Here is a 22,444-nt window from a genome sequence, read left to right as displayed (position 1 = left end):
CTTCTTTTCATGTTAAGATCAACACGCATATCTGCCCTTCTCCTGGAGTAGGCATGTCGGCGTGGTTAGGGCACGGGACTGGTTCTGGTCACGCTGGTCCAGATCAGTTGAACCCGTTGTCCGCCGGGGATGCAGATCTGCTGTTCTGGTACCCTGAGGGACTTGGGCTTTTTTCAGGGGGAAAAATGCCAGGTCGGTCTGGGTGTCACAGGGTTAAGCGCTATGGAGACCCTGGTTGGGTATGTTTTTACTCAGCACTGTCGTCATGGCTTACAGCCATGCCATTCTGTACGCGCTCGATCTCGTCGGATCTCGGCCGCTACACAGGTTGGTCCTGGTTAGTACTTGGTTGGGAGACCGCCGGGGAATACCGGGTACGGTGTGCTTAGGGGCTGGTTCTCCATTATTTTTCGCTCCTCTCTCACGCATGGCGAAGAGGGGCCTGTGGGGGTGGTTTTTTGACCTCCTCTGGTGACCCTGTGCTTCCCGTACCGCCAGGCCCGGTCCGAAGTGATGTTTGCGACCCGTAGGCCTGGGTTAACCCTTTTTGGAAACTGAAACACTTGTACTGCGGTATAGCCGGTGTATACCCGCAGGTGTGTTTTGGAGTTTTTTCTTGAGGGGTTATAGGAACAACCACCGCATTGGGTAACACCGAGGTGGTTGATTCCCTGGTGTGTTGGAGCAGTGTCAACTCCCGGGTTCACCGGTTGAGGGTGCCCCTGCACGTTCATGACGTCTGCCAATCGTGTCAGCCTTCTCTGCCTCGACCCCTCTGGGTGGGGGTTGTTAAATGGAGGCTTGGTCATGCAACACCGCCAGCTTACGCTCCTTCCGCCGGGGCGGCTGTGTTCAGCTGTCCCCTCTGGCGCCTGTCTCGTCCGCAGTCTCCAGGCTAGGGTTAACAGCCTGTTGCCTGGTTTTTCCCCGGTGCGCTGCCTGCTTCCGTTGGTTAACCTTTTTTGTGTGCTTACGGCCATGCTGACTGCCTATTCTGCAGGGTCAGTGTGCCAGGCGGTGTACTATTGGGGGGACGGGGCCCGCTCGGCTTACGGCCATACCGACCTGAACACGCCCGGTCTCGTCCGATCTCGGAAGCTGGGCAGGTTCTGGCCTGGTTGGTTCCGCCTGGGAATACCAGGTGCAGTAACTGAGGGGCCTTTGTCCGAATACGCTGGCGATGTGGGGGGCGGGGCACTACGTGCCCACCTGGTGGGGTCTTGATGCTGGCATCATGGACTTCTCCGGGCCCCCATTCCAGGGAGTCCAGTCCTTTTGGTGGGTCTGGGTCTTCCTTCGTGCTCCGCTGCTACGGCCTTGCCACGGGGTTGGGTTTGCCCTTGACCCCGTGATTCTGGGGGCAGTAACGAGGTTGTTCCTCCGTTCGTTCCCGGGTGGCATGCGGGTTGTGCGTGTGTGTAGTCGTGGGGTCAAGCCACGGTCTGCTCACCCTGTGCGTTGAGTTGCTTGAGTGCCTCTTCGCACGGTCGGGTCCGTCGCCCTCCCGTGACGTCCCTAATAGGGGGGCTACCCTCCATTAGGGGGGGTCGGGGGGGCTCGGCCCTCCCTGTTCTGATGGTTTTGGGGGGCTGTCAGCGGGGTGTATTTGTCAGCCAAGTGGCTCCGCTTGGCCTCCCTTGTGCAGAAGGCGATGCCAAGCTAAGCCACTAACGATACAGAACGTTAGGTTATGACTATAACCAAGTTCTGTTAGTTAGGGGCGATGCTTGGCATCGGACGCCGCTGCAGCCCTTGTCCTCACCTTGTGGTGAAAGCTTGGGAAGGAGGAGAGCAGGTGACCACACACCTGCTTATGAAGGTAAGCTGATGAGGGGTGTGGTCAGACTAATACTGGTATTAGAGGTACATTTGTGGTTTATTCAGTACGCGTGCACGTACGCGAGATAGTGCAGAAGGCGATGCCAAGCATCGCCCCTAACTAACAGAACTTGGTTATAGTCATAACCTAACGTTATGTCACTTAATTGAAGGAGTTTGATTGTAATAATTATGGGAAGACCTGTAAAATAAGTGTTTCACTGCTGAACTTTACGTTCCGTCACTTTATTGAAGGAGTTTGATCGTAATAATTTAGGAAGAACCTGTGAAATAACAGTGTTTCACTGCTGAACTTTGAGTTCTGTCACTTAATTGAAGGAGTTTGATTGTAATAATTATGGGAAGACCTGTAAAATAACAGTGTTTCACTGCTGAACTTTAAGTTCTGTCACTTTATTGAAGGAGTTTGATCGTAATAATTTAGGAAAAACCTGTGAAATAACAGTGTTTCACTGCTGAACTTTGAGTTCTGTCACTTAATTGAAGGAGTTTGATTGTAATAATTTAGGAAAAACCTGTGAAACAACAGTGTTTCACTGCTGAACTTTGAGTTCTGTCACTTTATTGAAGGAGTTTGATCGTAATAATTAGGAAAAACCTGTGAAATAACAGAGTTTCACTGCTGAACTTTAAGTTCTGTCACTTTATTGAAGGAGTTTGATCGTAATAATTTAGGAAAAACCTGTGAAATAACAGTGTTTCACTGCTGAACTTTAAGTTCTGTCACTTTATTGAAGGAGTTTGATCGTAATAATTTAGGAAACACCTGTGAAATAACAGTGTTTCACTGCTGAACTTTAAGTTCTGTCACTTTATTGAAGGAGTTTGATCGTAATAATTTAGAAAAAAACTGTGAAATAACTGTTTCCCTGCTGAACTTTAAGTTCTGTCACTTTATTGAAGGAGTTTGTTTGTAGTAATTTAGGAAAAACCTGTAAAATAAGTGTTTTACTGCTGAACTTTGAGTTATGTCACTTAATTGAAGGAGTTTGATTGTAATAATTATGGGAAGACCTGTAAAATAAGTGTTTCACTGCTGAACTTTACGTTCTGTCACTTTATTGAAGGAGTTTGATCGTAATAATTTAGGAAGAACCTGTGAAATAACAGTGTTTCACTGCTGAACTTTGAGTTCTGTCACTTAATTGAAGGAGTTTGATTGTAATAATTATGGGAAGACCTGTAAAATAACAGTGTTTCACTGCTGAACTTTAAGTTCTGTCACTTTATTGAAGGAGTTTGATCGTAATAATTTAGGAAAAACCTGTGAAATAACAGTGTTTCACTGCTGAACTTTGAGTTCTGTCACTTTATTGAAGGAGTTTGATCGTAATAATTAGGAAAGACCTGTGAAATAACAGTGTTTCACTGCTGAACTTTGAGTTATGTCACTTAATAGAAGGAGTTTCATCGTAAATGTAGGGAAAACTTGTGAAATAACAATGTTTCACTGCTGAACTTTAAGTTCTGTCACTTTATTGAAGGTGTTTGATCATAATAATGTAGGAAAAAACCTGTAAAATAACAGTGTTTCACTGCTGAGCCTAACCTGTCAATTAACAGTGGTTCTCTGCAAAAATAATACACAGAATTATTTGTAAATTTATTGCTTTTCCACTTTATTTTAATTGGGGTATTTCAATGTAAATTTACAGTAAATCTCTGGCCGCCAAGCTGCCAGACATTTACTGTTTTTTTACTGATTTTTTTCTTACAGTGCATGCTAGACTCTCTGACATGTAATGAGGTACTCCGCATACGCCTGCGTGTCGTTGAAGATGACAAAGAGCGAGGGATTGCTAATGTTGTCCGTCGCACTGTCGTATCTGAGGGGAATGTCGGAGCACTCCTTCAAAGGGGCCATCTTCATCGAGGGAAGGCCTTTGGCGTAGTCTCCCGTTAAAACCTTCGTCACAAACACAAACTTGTGTCCGTATGCATTTGGAGGAGAGTACGTGTCATGGACAGACACAGCGGATTTCACGGCAAAATACACCCCCTGGCCGTACACGGTCGCTGTGGAGAGAAGGCATTACCAGTCAACAAAGTCTCATCTGATATCCTCCAATATACAGGTGCAGCTCAATACATTTGAATATCGTGGAAAAGTCAGCAGTCAGTCTTCCCCATGATTGTGTAGCCCTCTGAACCAGACTGAGACAGTCTAAAGGCTCAGGAAATCTTTGCAGGTGTTTTCAGTTTAATTATCCGACTAGAGTGTGACACCGTGAGTCTACAATATTGAACTTTTTCAAATATTAAAATCTTTATACTGAATTGGGTTTTCATTAGCTGTACGCCATAATTATCTAAATGATAACAAATAAAGGCTTGAAATATTTCACTTTGTGTGTAATGAATCTATAATATATGATTGTTTAACTTTTTGAATTGAATTACTGAAATAAATATTCCACGATATTCAAATGTATGACCTGCACCTGTAATCACAAAGATTACAATTCCACATACAGTATAAACAAGATACAATACATTGTCACAGACATCTTGGTAGGCAAACAGGTGATTCTAAATCGCATAACAGGACAAGCGTGGCCAATGTGTTTATATCGTTGCGTCATATTGGTAGGTGTTACGAAGGATCAGATTAAACCGAATATATATATTTATTTATGGATATATATTGAATAGTATTTGTATGTCGTTTGATATCCCTTGTATATTCTTTGTACATATACACGGAATATCCCTTTAGCCTACTATAGCCCATAATATTTCATTCTCCTATTGGATGGCGTGCCACCAGCGCCAGTGACTTACCCCTAGAGCCGACTTGAAAGCTACCGACAGGACTTGTCTCAACATGCCCGCTTCTGCCCAGGGCTACGAGACAGTGAGCAGGCTGGCACTTGATTATTCCCCGTACATATAAATATGGCGTAGGTGAATACTGAGTTAGTTCGCCCCTTTTCAGTTCGAGTTGAAGTTCAGTCTTGTTCAGTTACCCAAGTGACGTCTCACCCACTATGCAACGTGCGGTAGAGTAGGGCTCGTATTGCCTCAAATAGAGTCGTGTTATCCTACTACGTTTGTTCAACGTATCGTTCGCTATTTATTAGTAAGCCTTCATTACGAGTCAAAGACCACGTGAAGTGAGTAATTGTGTGTCTACATAGAGCACTTATTGCCGCGTGCTAATAGGATAGTAACGTCAAGTTCAACCGTGGATCACCGCGCACCGGAGGATCTCCCCGGCGCCAGCAGAGCCACTTTCCGGCAGGATGATTATTATTATTCTTCATTGCTTTGACTGTGGCTGCTGGAGCAGAGAACCGTCTACCCCGCTGCTGTGTGGGATCTACCGTGAGGACATCATTCGAGCCCGTCTCAAGGAGAGACTCCACGGCTTCACCTGTGCGGCGCGCACACTGGGAGTACAGCTGCCTTTCCCCGCTGAGCCAGGGAGCAATATACCGTCTCCAGGTGCCTATTGAAGCTCCCTGTGGAACCCATTGACTTTGCATAGAGCATCGCCTCCCCCTGCTGGCTTACAACCGGTAGTACCCCCCTTTCAGTATCTCCAGCTATCTTCCCAGAGTACCATAGATATAATTCTTAATATCCATATTGACTTGCCTACGCACATTCTTTGCCTTATAAGCGCATCTAAGTAATGTAATATAATATTCTTGCTGTAATAAATATTCTAAACGAGTATTTGTGTGGAAACCGTTTCATTGTGGAGGAGTTCTCATCTGATATACTTGTGTACGGTATGGCCAGTAATGTACATAAGACGGTAGTGGTTTAATGATACCATACTTGATTAATACAGTCAGGGAATTGTACCCCTCAGTTACAGTAGGGATGCTCGACGCGTCACAAGATACGCTAGGGAGGCGACAACAGGGTATCTGCAGGTTTCAACAAGTTACATTTAAGATGTTTTAAGACCTTTTTAAATACCACTTGGAGCTAAATGTTATACACATTTTACGACCATAGCTAAGGCCTTAAATCTTATGAATTCAATACTTTTTTAAGACCTTTTAACACCCTGCAGATACCCTGGACAGTTGTGATTGGAGGATCAAGGAAAAGGGTGGGATTTGAGATGGGTCCATTCAGACCAGAGGTGTAGAAGTCAAGGACCATACCGTTCTTTCCACAGAAGCTCCTGTTGAACCCATGAATGCATATCTCCTTCACACTTGCTTCGCTCGTGCCGTGGTACAGAGTCTGCTCGATCTCCTTTTCCGTGGCGCTCTGGGTTATGCTGACTTTCTTCAACTTGTACTGATTGTACAGCAGGCTATTAGTGAGCTTCTCAACCTGACAAAGTACATCATTATTACATATTTCAAAAGGTGGTGAGGTGCATGGATGATGATACATTATTATCATCATCATTATGACCATTTTAGGAATTAAAATGTCCTAAAATCGTAACTCATTCTGCGCCAATTACGGAAAAGTCTTTTATTAGTTATATCCATTCATTTTCATCCATCCAGCCTGATGTTATCAGTGGGAATGGGTCTGAGATCGCAAAAGGGCAAATGCCGCCGCCTACCAGCTGGTATTGCACTCCATTGGGAATGGTGTAGTTTCTTTTCTGGGACGATCCGAGCCGTGCGGGCGGGGTTTAAATACTTAGACGAGGTAGGCCTCAACAACTATGGCATGGAACAGTCACCCCGCCCGCCCGTTCATATGTAACGGTCGGTAATGTGAGACGGACCTCCACGAGCAGTATTTGGAATGGCGATCAGATAATTGGATTATTTATTTTGCATTACATCAGATACAAGGTAAGAACACTATATATAAATTTGATCGTTGATCTGATATTTATTTCTACCCCGATTGTCGCTGTGTGCCGTTGGGTGCAGGAGGTGGGGGCGCCGCGGTCCAGGGCGTGTTTAGTGTATTCCACTAAAACGCTATTATCGCGTCTTTCTCTGGAATTACTCAGAAGCACCCAAACTATATTAATATTCAAAACGGTATAAAACGAAAATGTACAGATTTGTGGATGTTGACTGGAAGCAACTCACTGATAATCGACGGGTGTATTAGACCCATAGCTATATATATATATATCTTTTTTTAAGATTTATTTTTTGGCGTTTTATCGCTTTATTTCTACTGGGCGGTCCAGTAGAGAGAGACAGAGGAGGAATGGGAGACAGAGTGGGGGGAAGACCTTCGGCAAATAACGACTGGTTCGGGAATCGAACCCGGGTCGGCCGTGTCGCGGCTGAGCGCGCTATGTGGTTCGCCACTAGGGCGCCCCCCATAGCTATAATTTAAGATATATTTTAAGCACTCGCAAATCTCGCAGTCCCCCCATTGATTAAAGCGGTGGCGTTCTAGCGCCCTCTCGCGCATTAAGCGATGGCGCAGAATGAGTTAAAGATTGAAATATAATTTGACCAGTTTTACTGCAAATCCTAAAATAAGACTTTTTTGGAGGCATGTGGTTTCTACAGGACAATGACTTATAAAATATGAAGGTCTTTTTGTTTCACCTTTATGATTCTTATTTTGCTGTGGTATTCTTCTATGTTTTCGTAGAAACCTCTCACCACATCCCGGAACTCATCAGAGCGCTCATCCACTATTGATGATTCTGTCAGGCCAGACAGTAGACTGAAATCATTGTCTGTAGGAAAATAAAAACAATTACTATTGTCATTATTATAATAATAATAATTGTTGTTGCTGTTATCATGATATAATAATAATAATAATAATAATAATATGCAGAAAACAGCGACCTCTAGGCAAAAGAGCCCCTCTTGGTATTGCGGTTTGTTTACATGTTTTGTTTTTGTCCGATGTGTCAACCAAGAGCGGTCTGGAGAAATCCATAGTATAATAAGATACTAAACTCCAACCCACATGTCACATGAAAACAGAAAAAGTAAACAAAGCGCAATACCAAGCAGAGCTCTTTTGCCTACAGGTCGCTGTTTAACAACATTACAGATTCTACCTTTGAGCACAACAATAAACTCACAAAGTCCCCGTTACCTGTGGAGAGGTCCAATGAACTCAGCAGTTTCCTGGAGATGTTCACGGATTTCCCGGAGGTCACATTGAATTCCTGCATCTTCTCAAAGTCGATGCTGTGAGGCAGATTGTTCAGCAAGATGTCAATCTTCTTCCGTTTCATCCTCCGGGCGGTCTCCATGAGGACCGTGGCTTGTGGTGCATACGGGGTCTTCTCCGATGAACCCGGCTCATGCCGCACCCACTGAACACTCCCCAGGATCTCTGCGTCAGAAGGGGTCTTCTTCAGCAGCAGCATCAGGTCGGGCAGCGCTCCGTCCACAAAGGCCTTGAACCCGGAGATGGTGGCTCTGGTGCCTTGGATCTGGATCTCCACCGCGTGCTTCCTCTTGATGACCTCCAGGCACCTCTGCTGGAGCGTCGACAAGTTCTTCAGGCTCTTGTGATCCATCTTCTCCTCCACCTGTCTCTGGGTAACCTTCTTCTTGAGAGCAATGTCCACTCGGAGTAGGTCACAGTTGTAAGTTGCACACACAAATATCTCGGCCGTGTTGGCTGCCTTGACGGCGTCCTGCAGGGACATATGGACAGCCTTGTCCTTCTTGGTAGGGACAGAAGGTCCTCCATACCAGACCATCTTCTTGGACAACTCCAAGGCCCTCTGCAGCTCGTCCTCCTCGTCAACCAGAGACCTCTTAGTGGAATCCATGGAGTATTGGATGGCCAGAGACAGCTGGGCGTCCTCTTCAAGGTTACTAGGGTCAGGGCCCCGGGCTCCATCACTGGCCAGCAGAGGCCCACCTGCAACACCCCTGTCGACTAAGGCATGTGGAGCATCTTCAAGTACCATGTGGGTTTCCTGCTTCCGACTGGCTGATGGGTACGGCTTCCCCCGCCGTGTACAGATCCTCCTCCGTGGTGTACAGATCCTCCTCTGTGTCCATAGGTTCGCGTTCAACACAGACGGACCCGTCTTTACATCTATCGCCGAGACTATTTTCTTAATCAAGCCTGGGAGAAGTGAACGCGTCAGTAATACAGCCTCACGGGAACATGAACCAATATATAATATAGCATTGTATAACAGTGTACATAAAGACCCAGTGCCTCATCCGTAGCTAACAGTGTATTGCACTACCACAGGACCTAGCATGTCCTACCATGCTCTGTAAATAACTCATGTACATATACCGATATGCCCTACTTTGTTTACTTGTTTTATTGCACAATGTCGTTCTATTGGATTCTTATTATATATTACTATTGTATTATGCACATCGTTGGGGGCAAGACCCCCCGCATTTCATTGTATACTTGTATGCCGTGACAAATAAAACTCTTGACTTGACTTGACTTGAACTAAAAGTGCAATGAACGAAAACACTACAGTACCTCTATCTGAAGAATTAGTAGGGTTTAAATTCTGATCAGTTTGAGGTGAAACTGCCATGAGGTCCTGTGTAGAACCATCCAACAATACTCTCTGGAAGTTTTGCTGGGACATCATCTTCCATGCAGCTTCAAAGATGTCCTGTAAAAATGTAAAAAAGAATACAATGCTAATGTAAGAATAAGGTAATTAGTAGTACATTGTGTCAAAGTACAAAATGCAATTGGGATGCTTGAAGCAGACAATATAGACACATTTGGTAGAAACATTTGGTCAATGTGCCGTTTCTCTTCAAAGGGACAATCCTGATTTCATCTGACCATCTATATTTTTGGTATATTCACATTATGTTAAGAAAAGAAGCTATTTAGAACTGTCTGCCCATCAGGCTCAGCCAGCCACTGTGTATTTTCAATCCAATAAATGACTATGTAAACAAAGCCAGCACCTGGGCGACGGTGGGCACCACATTGCAATCATGGCTCATGATTTAAAACAAAATGGGCAATTCCTCAACCAAGAACACAAATGCAAGAGACGTCAAAAGCTATGGTTTGTCCTACTTTTACTTTACCTCATTCTGAAAAGGTTCCCAGAGCACCTTCTCCAGACCGATGTAGACCGTGAACTTAGTCTGCATCTCCGCCAGAATGCTGGTGCCCTCGCCCTCCTCCTCAAGCAGGAAACGGGCCACACCGGGTCGGTTTACTGTAATGGTTCTGGTACAGATGGAGCCGACGACATCCTGCAGCAACTCGGTGGCCATTTGGCAAGCTCCGGCCCGGCCCCTGATCTGTCATTCACATTGGTGAAGGGATGATGAATTACCCATCCATTGCGGTAATTCAAGAAAAAAATAAAAACGGTAGCTGAAATGAACTAAATGCATGGTTCAACTATCTCTTTTCCTGATCCTATAATCACAACTGTTACTTCACTGTCAGAGGAAAGCAACAGTTGCCATTGGGAGGATCAAAGAAAGAGGACAGGGTTTGAGATGGGTCCATTGCAGAATGTATACCACTTTTTCATTGCAGACGCCAATCCTGAGTACTGAACGACCCACCGACATCAAGTACTGATCCAATCCATTCACTTCACTTTTACTGTGGGAATTTGCACGATAGGATACAATAGCCCAGTATCTAAAACCAGTAACGGTATGTGTATCTGTGCAATCCCTATATACACACACAGGTAGAATCACCCAAGTAACACAGCCTTTACTGCATTGTATTTCAAATAATTTAAATTAATTGTGTCTGATCATTTATAATTGATAAACCACTTACCATTAGACCACAAACGTCTCCTTCCTCTAATGGAACTATAGATACTTGGTCCATTTCAGCCAGCAGCTGATGGCAATGGATCTGGATGAATCTCAGCATCTCAGGCACCATAGAGATGACGGTCTCCCTGTCGACAGGCGTAGTGAGGAACTTCAGGATTTTGGCCCCCATCTCGTTCTCCATCCCTTTCAGAGTCAAGACCTCAACGTTCCCGCCTCCGTCTGCCACCCTCGCGGAGCAGAGCCCCAGAGTCTGCAGGAACGCCGACCACTCCGCGGAGTACAGCTCGCTCTCGTATTGCTTCTCCACAGGGATGCTGAAGTCGCACATTTGGGATTTCAACAAGACACACGCCTGGCTAACGGAGTCCAGAGACAGTGCCGTCACCACGACTACAGAGTCTGACACGGTGTACACTGCCGGCACCCCCTGTTCACTCATGGTCCGCAGCAGCCTCTCCTTCACCTCTCCGTTTGCCAGAAACCGAGCCTTCTCCTGGTCAAATGTCAAATGTTGGATGGCCGGTTCGTCAGGCCCTGCAAGGTGCACGCTGTCGTCTTTGATTTGGATGTCCTCTGCAAAAGCGCAGATCCGGCGCAAAGCCAGTTTAGCTGGGGCCGCGATAGCGATGTGGCTTGTGCATGGTTCTTGGTGGACTGTGAGGTCCTCCATGACTACCTCTGCTACATGTTCTACAGCTGCAGGGGCCGCTACAGCTTCCGAGGCAAGATTCGCTGGGTCAGGGATAGCGATGTGGCTTGTGCATGGTTCTTTGTGGACTGTGAGGTCCTCCATGACTACCTCTGCTACGTGTTCTACAGCTGTACCATCATCTGCGGGTCCATTTTCAGAGGTCTGTGATGCGATGCTTTCTGCAGGTTGAAGGAAGGCAAAGTGTTACGAAGGATCAGATTAAACCGAATATATATATTTATTACTTGATATATATTGTATAGTATTTGTATATCGTCTGATATCCCTTGTGTATTCTTTGTACATATACACGGAATATCCCTTTTACCTAGTACAGACCATAATATTTCGTTCTCCTATTGGATAGCGATCCACTAGGCGCCACGGCCATACCCCCAAGGTCTAGTTCAAAGTCACCGCCAAAGACATGCCTGGACATGACCGGCTCTGCGCAAGAATACGAGACAGAAATAAGGCTGGTACTAGTTTGTTCACCTAACGTATAAATACGGCGCAGGTGAATACAGAAGTACTGTTACCCAATAAGTTGAAGCCTCACACCACGATACAACGTGCTGTGAAGTGGGCCCGTTTTGCCCCAAAATAGAGCCTTGAGACCGCGTGCGAATTGATAGCTGAAGTGTCAGAGTTTAACGCTGTACCGTCGAGTTCGACCTATTCTATTATTCAGTAATAGTCTATTTATGTATAGTGTATCGTGCGGCTACCGTTCTACAGTGACTAGCATTACCAACGCTTCCTCGTACCTAGCTAGTGTGCTTATCCAGGCTGGGCGGCTTAACCTGGTGCCGTCATCCGAGGAGCCCTAGACGAGGACCGTGTGGATATGTACACTGGATAACCTACCCGACGACTACAGAGCCTTTTCGGCTGGATTATATTTGCTTTGGTACCTGATGGAGCGGAGAATCGTCTACACCCACAACTGTGTGGGATTTACCCTGTGAGGAGCATCGTCGAGCCCGCCTCTAGGACGCCTGAGGCTGGCTAGCTTTCCTCCATGCTGCACTGCATACCGGAGAATAGCTGTTGTTCGTCTGCGGATCAAGAGATTATTGCACTGTCTCCTGTACCTGGAGTCTCCCTATTCTTCGTTGACCCAGACTTTCGTTACCGACAAATCCTCCCCCCTGCTGGCCTACAACCGGAGGGACCCTACTAGTATCTCCCGCTGCCCTACTAGTGTACCATAGATATAATTCCTATGATACAGGTGGTATTCATTATCTCCTGCGTAATATTCTAATGGACTTACGCTCTTGACCTATTCATGCACATTCTTCGCCTTACAAGCGCGACTCTAATTCTCAAGTAATGTAAGATAATCTTCGTGCTGCTAATAAATATTATTCTAACCAATATTGTTGTGGAACCGTGTCATTGTGGAGGTGTTCATCTCATATACCTGTGTACTGTATGGCCAGTAGTAATGTACATAAGTCAGTAGTGGTTTAATGATACCATACTTATTCAATACAGTCAGGGAATTGTACCCCTCAGTTACAATTGGTCCTTCGAGCCGGATGGTAACTAGCGTAATATTAATATAATATTAATATTGACATGGCCAATGATGAACACTCCACAAACGGTTCTCCTAAGCTAGATCGCCCGCAGCGCAGACGGCAGCCACCTCATTACCTAGAGGACTACGCTGCCAGTCTACTACCTAGCTTTATACAGACGTTAAACGCGGAAAAAGCGGATAGTAAAAGTATGCCAAACCCTACCGACCAGGCGACCCCGCCAGTAGAGACCCTAGTGGGTTCTAACGTAACTGACCAAGCTCACGGGGGGGGACCAGGAGGGACCTGACATGACTTTACCCCCCGCCAACGTCGACGAGGTAGTCCCCGGAGAGCTCCAGGATAAAGAAAGCCCTCCAGGGACGGAACCCGACCCACCACCAGAAGAGACGCGCACCCAGGAGATTGACCTCCTCGGTACGCGACAGGAGAACGGATCTCCCACGAGTACTACCAGAAGCCGATCACCTCCATCAGTGTCTTCCCCCAGCGAGGCGGACAAGATGCTGGCGCAGGCTTTTATCGCCACCCTGGCAGCCTCAACCGAACGCGATCGACTCCAAGCACAGACGCTTAGCGAGCGCGAACATTCTTCCATGGAACAAGAGCGCCTCCGCGCGCAACACCAAAGTGAGCGCGAACACTCTACCATGGAAAGAGACCGCCTGCAGGCTCAACAACTAAGTGAGCGCGATCAATCTGCAGACCAAAGAGAACGCTTCCACGCGCAACTCCAAGCGCAAGCCCTTAGTGAACGCGAACACTCTGCGATCGAGCGAGAGCGCTTCCAGGCGCAGCAACGGAGTGACGACGACCGCATACGCCTAGAGACTAGACGCCTCCAGACGGAAGAGAATATGGAAAGAGACTGCGCCGAAGCCCAGCGCGCCGCCGCCGATGCACAGCGCGGAGCCGCCAATGCACAGCGCGACGCAGCCCAAGCCCAGCGCGAAGCAGAGCGCGACCTCGCTCACATCAAGCGCGAAGCCGAGCGCGACCAATTACAAGCGCAGATAATGGAGCAACTGATTGCCAGGGTAACCCCCCCTCCCTCCGCACGGAGCTCCAGGGCCTCGTCAAGACAAGGGTCTAGGGCACCCTCCCCTACCGATCAAGCGACCCTGAGCCCGGCCAACAGAGAGAGCCTATACCCCTCTCCGAACCCCTTCCCCGACCGGTCCATGCGAGACCCAGCAACAGGGAAGAACCGGCCTATGCCGCGGAGAGACTAAATAGACGATTACAGGATCTAGATGACCTGGCAGAGGAAGAAGAAGAGGGAGAGGAGGAAAGTCAAGCCCAACAGCAGCATCGTACTCCACAAGACCAGGAGGTCCAGTACAGCCCAGACTTTACCCCCGCGGCTCTGCGCTACAGACCCCCGACTCAATTCACGGGTGAGCTTGACGCACGACCAGCCCCGAGGAACAGCACCTGGGTACACGGGCCTTGGTACCCGACAGGTACCAGCCCACCACGACACGTAAGAGGAGACTCGCCTAGGAGGCCTCTCCTCCAACGCTCACCGATGTGCCAGCCATCCATGGCATCGTACCTTGGCACACCGACGTTCCCGGACTTCACACACGAGAACAGAGCACAGTACACAGAGCTACGAATGTGCTTAGAGACAATGATGTCCGATGTACCAGATGAACCGTACAAGTATGCTATCCTACTCAAGCACCTGAAGGTGCCCAGAGCGCACAATATAGCGCTGGCATATTCCACCTCTACTACCCCATACACCGCGGCTCTAGCAGCCCTCGACCAACGTTATGGACGCATATGGGACTACGTAATACAAGAGATAAGGAATATTGACCGTCTACCCCCAGCCACAGACAATCGCTCATTAGATGACCTCTCTATCAAGGTACAATCCCTGGTAGGGATGCTGGGGGCACAAAAGGAAAAGGGTATGCACGAACTGTACGCAAACTCTAATGTTGAGAGGATATTAGAGAAGCTTCCGCCCGCCCGACAAGAGCGCTTCAGGCGGCAAAGAGACCACCGTGATCCTAACGGTCCCGAGCCATCCCTCCTAGACCTAGCCGACTTCCTGGCGAGAGAAGTCAACAGCCTACGATTGGATACGTTCGTGCGGAGCGCGCCAAGCTCCAGAGAGGGACCTAGGAGAGCAAACGATGGCCGCAGGCTGGTGACCGTCATGCACCAAGCCGAATCAGTACAGAGCAACAAGAACCACAGTACCCCCTCGATGAAAGAGAAGTGGAAGATTGTATGCCCGTACTGCGAAAAGGAACACTGGCTGTCACACTGTGACACGTTCAAGAAGATGACCGCCGACGAGGTGAGTCAATGGATAAAGTCCAACCGCCGCTGTTACCGATGTGCGCGCAGTCACATGGCAGCCGAGTGCCGCTTAAAGAAGAGGTGTAGTCGGTGTGACGGAGCCCACTTGGACGTTTTACATGACAGTAACAGAAGAAGGCCTGCACCCTCAAGCAGCACAAAGGCAAGTGTTATGTACATTGACCCCGCCAGCAGCGGGGGCGCCCGGGTGCTCTTGAAGGTGGTCCGCGTAACATTGAGTTACGAAGACAAGGTCATGGACACCTACGCCGTCCTTGACGACGGGTCAGAGAAGACCCTTCTCCTCGCGTCCGCTGCGGCCCAGCTGGGGCTGCGGGGGAGCGAAGAAACGATGACGATTCGGACAATAAGAAGAGACCTGAAGACGATCAAGGGCGAGAACGTCTCCTTCACTATCGCAGCAAGCGGGCAGCCAGAGAGACGGTATAGGATCACTAACGCTTTCACCAGCCAAGACATAGGCCTGTCGCAGTACACCTACCCCATCGCCAAGCTGATGGATAAATATGTGCACCTGCGTCAACTACCTATACCGCTCATAGACAGTGCCACCCCGACCCTGCTGATAGGATCCGACCATGCACACCTCATCGTCCCGATGGACCGGGTCCACACTGGGCCCAGAGGCTGTCCAGCAGCAGTCGAGACCCGCCTAGGATGGACACTACAAGGCCCCCTCTCTAGGTCTCCCAACCGAACAGCAGCCACTCGCTGCCTCCACTCCAGAGTGACAGAAGAAGACACCACCCTCCTACAGCACGTCGAGAGGCTATGGACACTAGAGACAATGCCCTTTAAGAACGAAAAGAAACACATTCGTTCCAAGGAAGACATTTATGCCATAGCCCTCCTCGAGCAGGGGACAAAGAGAGTCAAAGTCAACGGAGTGATGAGATACGCAACTCCACTCCTGAGGCGAGAGGGTATGCCTACCTTCCACGCCCCAAAAGAAGCGACGGAGCGGTATCTATCGAACACAGAGCGGCGCCTAGCCAGAGACCCCGCTCAAGCTACTGTGTACCGCGCTGAGATTGACAAGCTAATCACAGCGGGACACATAAAGAAAATTGACATTAAAGAGGCCGATCAGACGACCGAATCATGGTACGTGCCGCACCACAAAGTCCACCACAACGGCAAGGATCGTATTGTGTTTAACTGCAGCTACCAGATCGGATCACAAAATCTGAATAAAGAGCTCTTGCCCGGCCCAACACTCGGCCCCTCTCTACTAGGCGTGTTGCTACGTTTCCGCCAGGACAAGGTGGCCATCAGCGGCGACATCAAAGGGATGTTCCTGCAGGTGCGACTAGTGGAAGAGGACAAGCCCCTGCTGCGGTTCTTATGGAGAGAGAGGATCGGGGATGAGCAACCATCCATCTATCAATGGGAAGTCCTCCCTTTCGGAACCACATGCAGCCCATGCTGTGCCACGTTCGCACTGCAAAAACACGTCGCAGAAGACCCAGCAGCTGATGAAGAGGTCCGACAAAGTGTAGGAAATAGTTTCTACGTGGACAACTGTCTGCAAAGCGTCTCGACGCCAGAAGAAGCCGAGGCCCTCCTACTCAAGCTCCGCGCCTCCCTCAAGTTCAAGTTCAAGTTCTTTAATAGTTGTCATTGTGGTATAATATATCCTCATGTAAATATATCCCCCTCCCCTGTGTTCACTTTACCTGTGCCCCCCCCCCCCTCTCTGTGGAATAATCACCCCCCTCCCCTGTGTCCCCAAACCTGTACCCCCTCCCCCCCATCTGACCTATCAAATGGGACCACACACCCCCTTTGTTGAACTATAAAGGGCTCTTCCCGACCACAATGAAGGGTCTTACCTGGGTAATTTCAGCTGATCACCTGGGGCGAGAGCCTCAGCCATTCTCTCTATGTAATCTATCTGTTTGGTTAATAAACCTTGTTATTATCCAAGCCTCGGTTGACTGAGACATTCTTCATTATCCAAGCCTCGGTTGACTGAGACATTCTTCATCAGGATATCCACAAATATCCCACAATTGGCGTCTACGAACTTGTGACAGACTTTTTGCGTCCTCCCGGCGTGCTGTATCATTCAACTATACAGAGAAAAGTGAGTATAATAGGATGGTCGACAAAATGTATGGAAGGAATTAAAATCTTCCCGCTTTTCTCTGTGCCAGGTGAATATTACAGAATGTTGTCAAATATTGAGATAATGGCTGAGTAAGAATAATGTGCATTAATATATCTGATCTGTATTGAGAATCGTACCGGGGAAACGCGTGTACCTGGGTCCTTATCTGGACAGATGTTCTGAGAGGATGGGTTGTTGTGCTATTCCCGGATTTGGCTGTTGCCAAACCGAAAGTTAGGGCACAAAATAAGGGTGTTGGTTTGCTACCCCTAGTCTAGCTGATGCAGACTAAAAATATAGGCAACAAAGGAAGATACGTGAGCTTATTATGATGTGATATCCTTGGAAAACGCTACTCTATTGGAACCTATTAATTACCAGAGTAGCGTCATAATATTCATTGTTTCAAGCCCACAATCTCTTCCATTCCTGAAAACGATGTATTTGGATTGAATTCCAATTGATTATACAGATAGCGGGAAGATGACCAGCGCGCTCGGGAGTACGTGAATGTACATTTAACGAGTCGCAGGTCGAAGGGACCGTGAGTGTGATTAAAAGGTATATATAATCTAATATATCGCTATTAAATTTCGAAGTTCAGGATTCGGTCGTTATGACTTTAATAACGATGTATAGATATATCAAGGGATAAATGCCTTGTCGCAGCAGATGCTGGCCGACTAAACGAACAAGCGATCCAATACAGTCAGACATATACACACGTTAACTTATATGTATTAATGTTTGTTTTGTCTGTTTAAAGTCTCGTTTGTATTTGCGTGCGCCGAACATTGAGAGACTATTACCGTTATATAGAGAATAACATTGGAGTTCAGGTAATAACATTGAAGTGCAGTTCACGCGACATATTAGGATAGTAATTTCCGGAACCGACCCACGGGAGCAACCATTTGGAGAAGTATAGTTTTATCGTTTCAGTTTGTTTACGTTTAACATATGCACAGGCGCGTTCATTCGGTAACAAAACGCTGGTATAGGAATTCCAGGCTATTGAGAGCTCGTTGGAAAAATACTGTATGAATTGCAAAGCGTTATTTCCGAGGCGAATGAGAACGCACGAACGTCGCATGGAGCGATGACGTCACGCTATGCGCGCCGTGAAGTGATTATTTTATATTAAACTATCCATAAGCGAACGTAAAGTGTAATGTACCCAAGGCCAAGGGTGCGTGAAATCCACGTGTAGTATATGTTTTATTTGTATATGTATGTGCGCGCTGCTATTGGAAAATGTTGAGTTGAGGTGGCGAGATGCGGGTTGCTGACGACACGTAACGGATCCAACCCAACACAACAGCTGTCCCCGGTGAGTATGACAATCATAAATATAGATGCATTGATTGATTGAAAACTTTATTAACAGATTGCAGAATGGGTACAATACAGCACAGCTCAATACACAATTGTTAAGGGGATGCAGACCAGAGAGAGACTTTAGTCTTGTTTACATCAGGGTCCCCCATTTTCAATACCAGATTTGTTTACATCAGGGTCCCCCATTTTCAATTTATCAGAACATATTATGACATACATGACATACGGATAGTCAGTACTGCTACATCTGTACATTTATGACATACCAGATTTGCAAATTTAGTACTGTTTGTGATACAAAAGGAGTCAAGAAAAGGGAGTCATTTGACGTAGAAACTGTACATATACACAACTATCAGTTACAGCAAATTACAACTATCTCAGATCACTTGAGTGTTTATGTTGCTTTAATTTACACATTATAAGTCACATAAAGCTAATTACAATGTCTGTTTCAGAATTATAATACATCTGTGGGCGTACCGGTCATACTGACCATGGGAGCTAAACAAACACTTCCGGTTCCCAATATATGGCAGTACAGGAATTGTAGTCCACATAAACAGCGTTAGATTAGACTTTATAAGCTTTCAATGTTGAAAACTTGGAACACAAACAACATAGATCATGTTTAAAAGTAAGATGTTTAGGTTATATTCACTTGAGTTAATGTGTTTATCTAAAGAACCAATGAAAGATAACTAGCCCTTTCCATTGTAAGACATTTTTAAACATGATTCAAAATGTGTGGGTCCACATTCATATGAGTACATATGCGATATGATTGATAAATGATAACACTATCATTACATCCAAGAACGGGATGGATGAGATCTAGCTAATGTTTGTTGAGCACACAGACAGTCAAACCCAGGTCTTAGAAAAGAGTGGAAAATTAACATGTGTTTGTATTTACAGATCTGGCTCTGAGGCGAGATGCAAAACAGTGAATGACTACACCCAAATTGTATCACAAAAGACAGAAAATCCAACAATTTGCATGTCAACCGAGAGACAGTGCAGAGCTGAGAGACAATCGATTGACCATTTGGAACAAATCTGCATCCAAATACCCACATGTAAATTTCTTCAGAGTGGGCACTTGGGAGACAAAACAATGCAAATGCCTAGAGAGGACTCTGACCACACCTAGAGACGACGATAGCAGACACCATTAGATGGGCACTTGAAACCCACAGGGTATGCCTACACTCTGACCACAGACTTGGTGGACCAACAGAGAACCACTTAGTTAAACATGAAATCAGACACAAATGATGATGTTGCAGTCATGAAAGTCTACCTAATTCCCATACTAACAATAACTAACCAGTTGTTTTCATCATCTCTTTTCAAGAGACACACGAATTAGAGATATGAATTCTGAATAAAACCAAACAAAGTAGAAGTGCCTGAGATGAAAGATCAATGATGAAAACAATTTAACATACTATCCCCCTCCTTCTATTCTCTGCTTAACCACTAACTCCTTGCAAATTTCAAGTACTTTCCATGATTGCAAAATTATCAACCACCAAAATTGCAGCACAATTATCTAAATGTACAAGATATCAACAACATTGATCATTTAGCTGACACTTTTATCCAAAGCGACTCACAGGTTCTGTACGACAGGACATCAGGCAAGGCACACCTCTATCAGCTGAGTAACAATGGTCATCAAAGTGTTGAGTGCTACAGTGTAGATTAGTTTATTAGGACAAATGCATGACAGTAAGGTTAGTTAAAACGTAGATGACAAAACAAATGATTGTTTTTCATGCAAAAATTAACTGGCTACCTAGATTTTATGTTTTTTCCCCATGCTATGCTATGATGAGCCATACTGAGATGTGAAAAACGCCAGAGAAGTCGTGGCGAGGTAAGTATCCTGAGGCACACTCAACGCATCCTGAGGTAAGATCAACTTCAATTTAACATCACAGACTATTTTATCTAATTCAAGACTTTGGCCATTCATTTACAGTTTTGTTTAAGGCCTAATGCTGTAAGATCTAGGTAGATCTAGTTAGATACAAGAGCTGATAAAATTGTAGTGAATGTGACCTTCTTGACGTAAGGAATCACTGCTAATGCAATTGGTTTGCATTTCCTATTGTCAATTAAGTGATTTTATTTACAATGAATTGAATTAATCCCAAAATGATTTTCCACTTTAGCAGAAAGACGTTGAATCATTTATGTGAGGAGTTTTCTAAGGCAGTGTTTATCACCCTCAGATCACGAATTGGTGAGAGGACAGGACGAGTGAGACGATGCGCGACCTGAACCACGAAGCTGCGGACACAACCAATGACGATTCGGACAATAAGAAGAGATCTAAAGACGATAAAGGGCGAGAATGTCTCCTTCACTATCGCAGCAAGCGGGCAGCCAGAGAGACGGTATAGAATTACTAATGCTTTCACCAGCCAAGAAATAGGCCTGTCGCAGTACACCTACCCCATCGCCAAGCTGATGGATAAATATGTGCACCTGCGTCAACTACCTATCCCGCTCATAGACGGTGCCACCCCGACCCTGCTGATAGGCTCCGACCATGCAGACCTCATAGTCCCGATAGACCGGGTCCACACAGGGCCCAGAGGCTGTCCTGCAGCAGTCGAGACCCGCCTAGGATGGACATTACAAGGCCCCCTCGCTAAGTCTCTTAACCGAACAGCAGCCACTAGCTGCCTCCACTCCAGAGTGACAGAAGAAGACACCACCCTCCTACAGCATGTCGAGAGGCTATGGACACTAGAGACAATGCCCTTTAAGAACGAAAAGAAAGACATTCGTTCCAAGGAAGACATTTACGCCATAGCACTCCTCGAGCAAGGGACAAAGAGAGTCAAAGTCAATGGAGTGATGAGATACGCAACTCCACTCTTGAGGCGAGAGGGTATGCCCACCTTCCACGCCCCAAAAGAAGCGACGGAGCGGTATCTATTGAACACAGAGCGGCGCCTAGCCAGAGACCCCGCTCAAGAGACTGTGTACCGCGCTGAGATTAACAAGCTAATCACAGCAGGACACATAAAGAAAATTGACAACCAGAGGCGACGACAACTACCGTGGGAGAACCATCCAACCCAGCCCACAGACATCCCCAAGAAAGTGGAGCAGAGGACCACGAAGGAGACTGACCAAGGAGACACTGACGAAGAGGAGATCAACCTTTGACGGCCTCCACCCCGGCACTGCAGACCAAACCCATCACCTGCAGATGGGAACCAAAGCCCCGACCATCAAGGTGGATCCCCATGACAAGATTGTCATCCGTGTGAGAGAGAGCGTCCGACTAGCCACTACACCGGCGGGCCCTCGCCCTCCATCAAGTGGTACCGCAATGACGAGGAGAGGACAGCGAAACCAGCACAACACATTCAAAAAACGCCCTGACCACCATGTCTCTGGGCCTGATGGGAGCCAAGCGTGAGCACAGTGGCAGACATGTGGTGGTGATGGAGAGCAGCGCAGACAAGTGACCCTTGACAGGGAATGGACGGCGACCAGTGAATATTCCCGACTGCATCGTCAAGAAGAGACACATAGCAAATGAGACATGTGGACCAAGAGACTTCTGAATACACATGGTCCAAAAATGTTATGTATTTATTTACTTTTTACTGTCTTACTGCCACACGACAGGCTCACAGAAACATCAACTGAATGTACGATACGTTCAACACACAGCAGGTCACCACAGAAGGACACATCCCCGACCGAGAACAGATGATCAACACTTCACAGCAACTGTCAGATTCACAAACAAGAACTGTAATTTTATAATGACAATGAGAAATGATCACAGAGTCACATTGCAAAATGGTATTGTTAAACAGGGCAGAACCAGTTGGATTGTTCCAAGACACCAAGTTTGTTTTGACCACAGAACAATGCATAACGATTATCATAA

General features: G+C 46.7%; 1 protein-coding gene across 1 annotated transcript in view; it reads right to left on the bottom strand.

Moving 5' to 3' along the window:
- Positions 1-3,562: 3,562 nt before the first annotated feature.
- LOC311226464 (protein mono-ADP-ribosyltransferase PARP10-like) overlaps positions 3,563-22,444 on the bottom strand; it is a gene marked incomplete at both ends in the record, with an annotated part of 41,523 nt that continues 22,641 nt past the window's right edge. The window contains 7 exons of the mRNA XM_084311890.1: positions 3,563-3,855; positions 5,958-6,132; positions 7,332-7,465; positions 7,837-8,826; positions 9,208-9,346; positions 9,780-9,998; positions 10,498-11,369. Of these exons, the coding sequence (XP_084168016.1) occupies positions 3,563-3,855; positions 5,958-6,132; positions 7,332-7,465; positions 7,837-8,826; positions 9,208-9,346; positions 9,780-9,998; positions 10,498-11,369 (2,822 nt within the window). The remainder of the gene's footprint in view (positions 3,856-5,957; positions 6,133-7,331; positions 7,466-7,836; positions 8,827-9,207; positions 9,347-9,779; positions 9,999-10,497; positions 11,370-22,444) is intronic.

The sequence above is a fragment of the Notolepis coatsorum genome (genome assembly GCF_963971535.1).
Source record: "Notolepis coatsorum genome assembly, chromosome: 4".
NCBI classification, from domain to species: Eukaryota; Metazoa; Chordata; class Actinopteri; order Aulopiformes; family Paralepididae; genus Notolepis; species Notolepis coatsorum.
The sequence above is the reverse complement of the archived record's forward strand: the minus strand, read 5'-3'. Positions and strand labels throughout refer to the sequence as shown.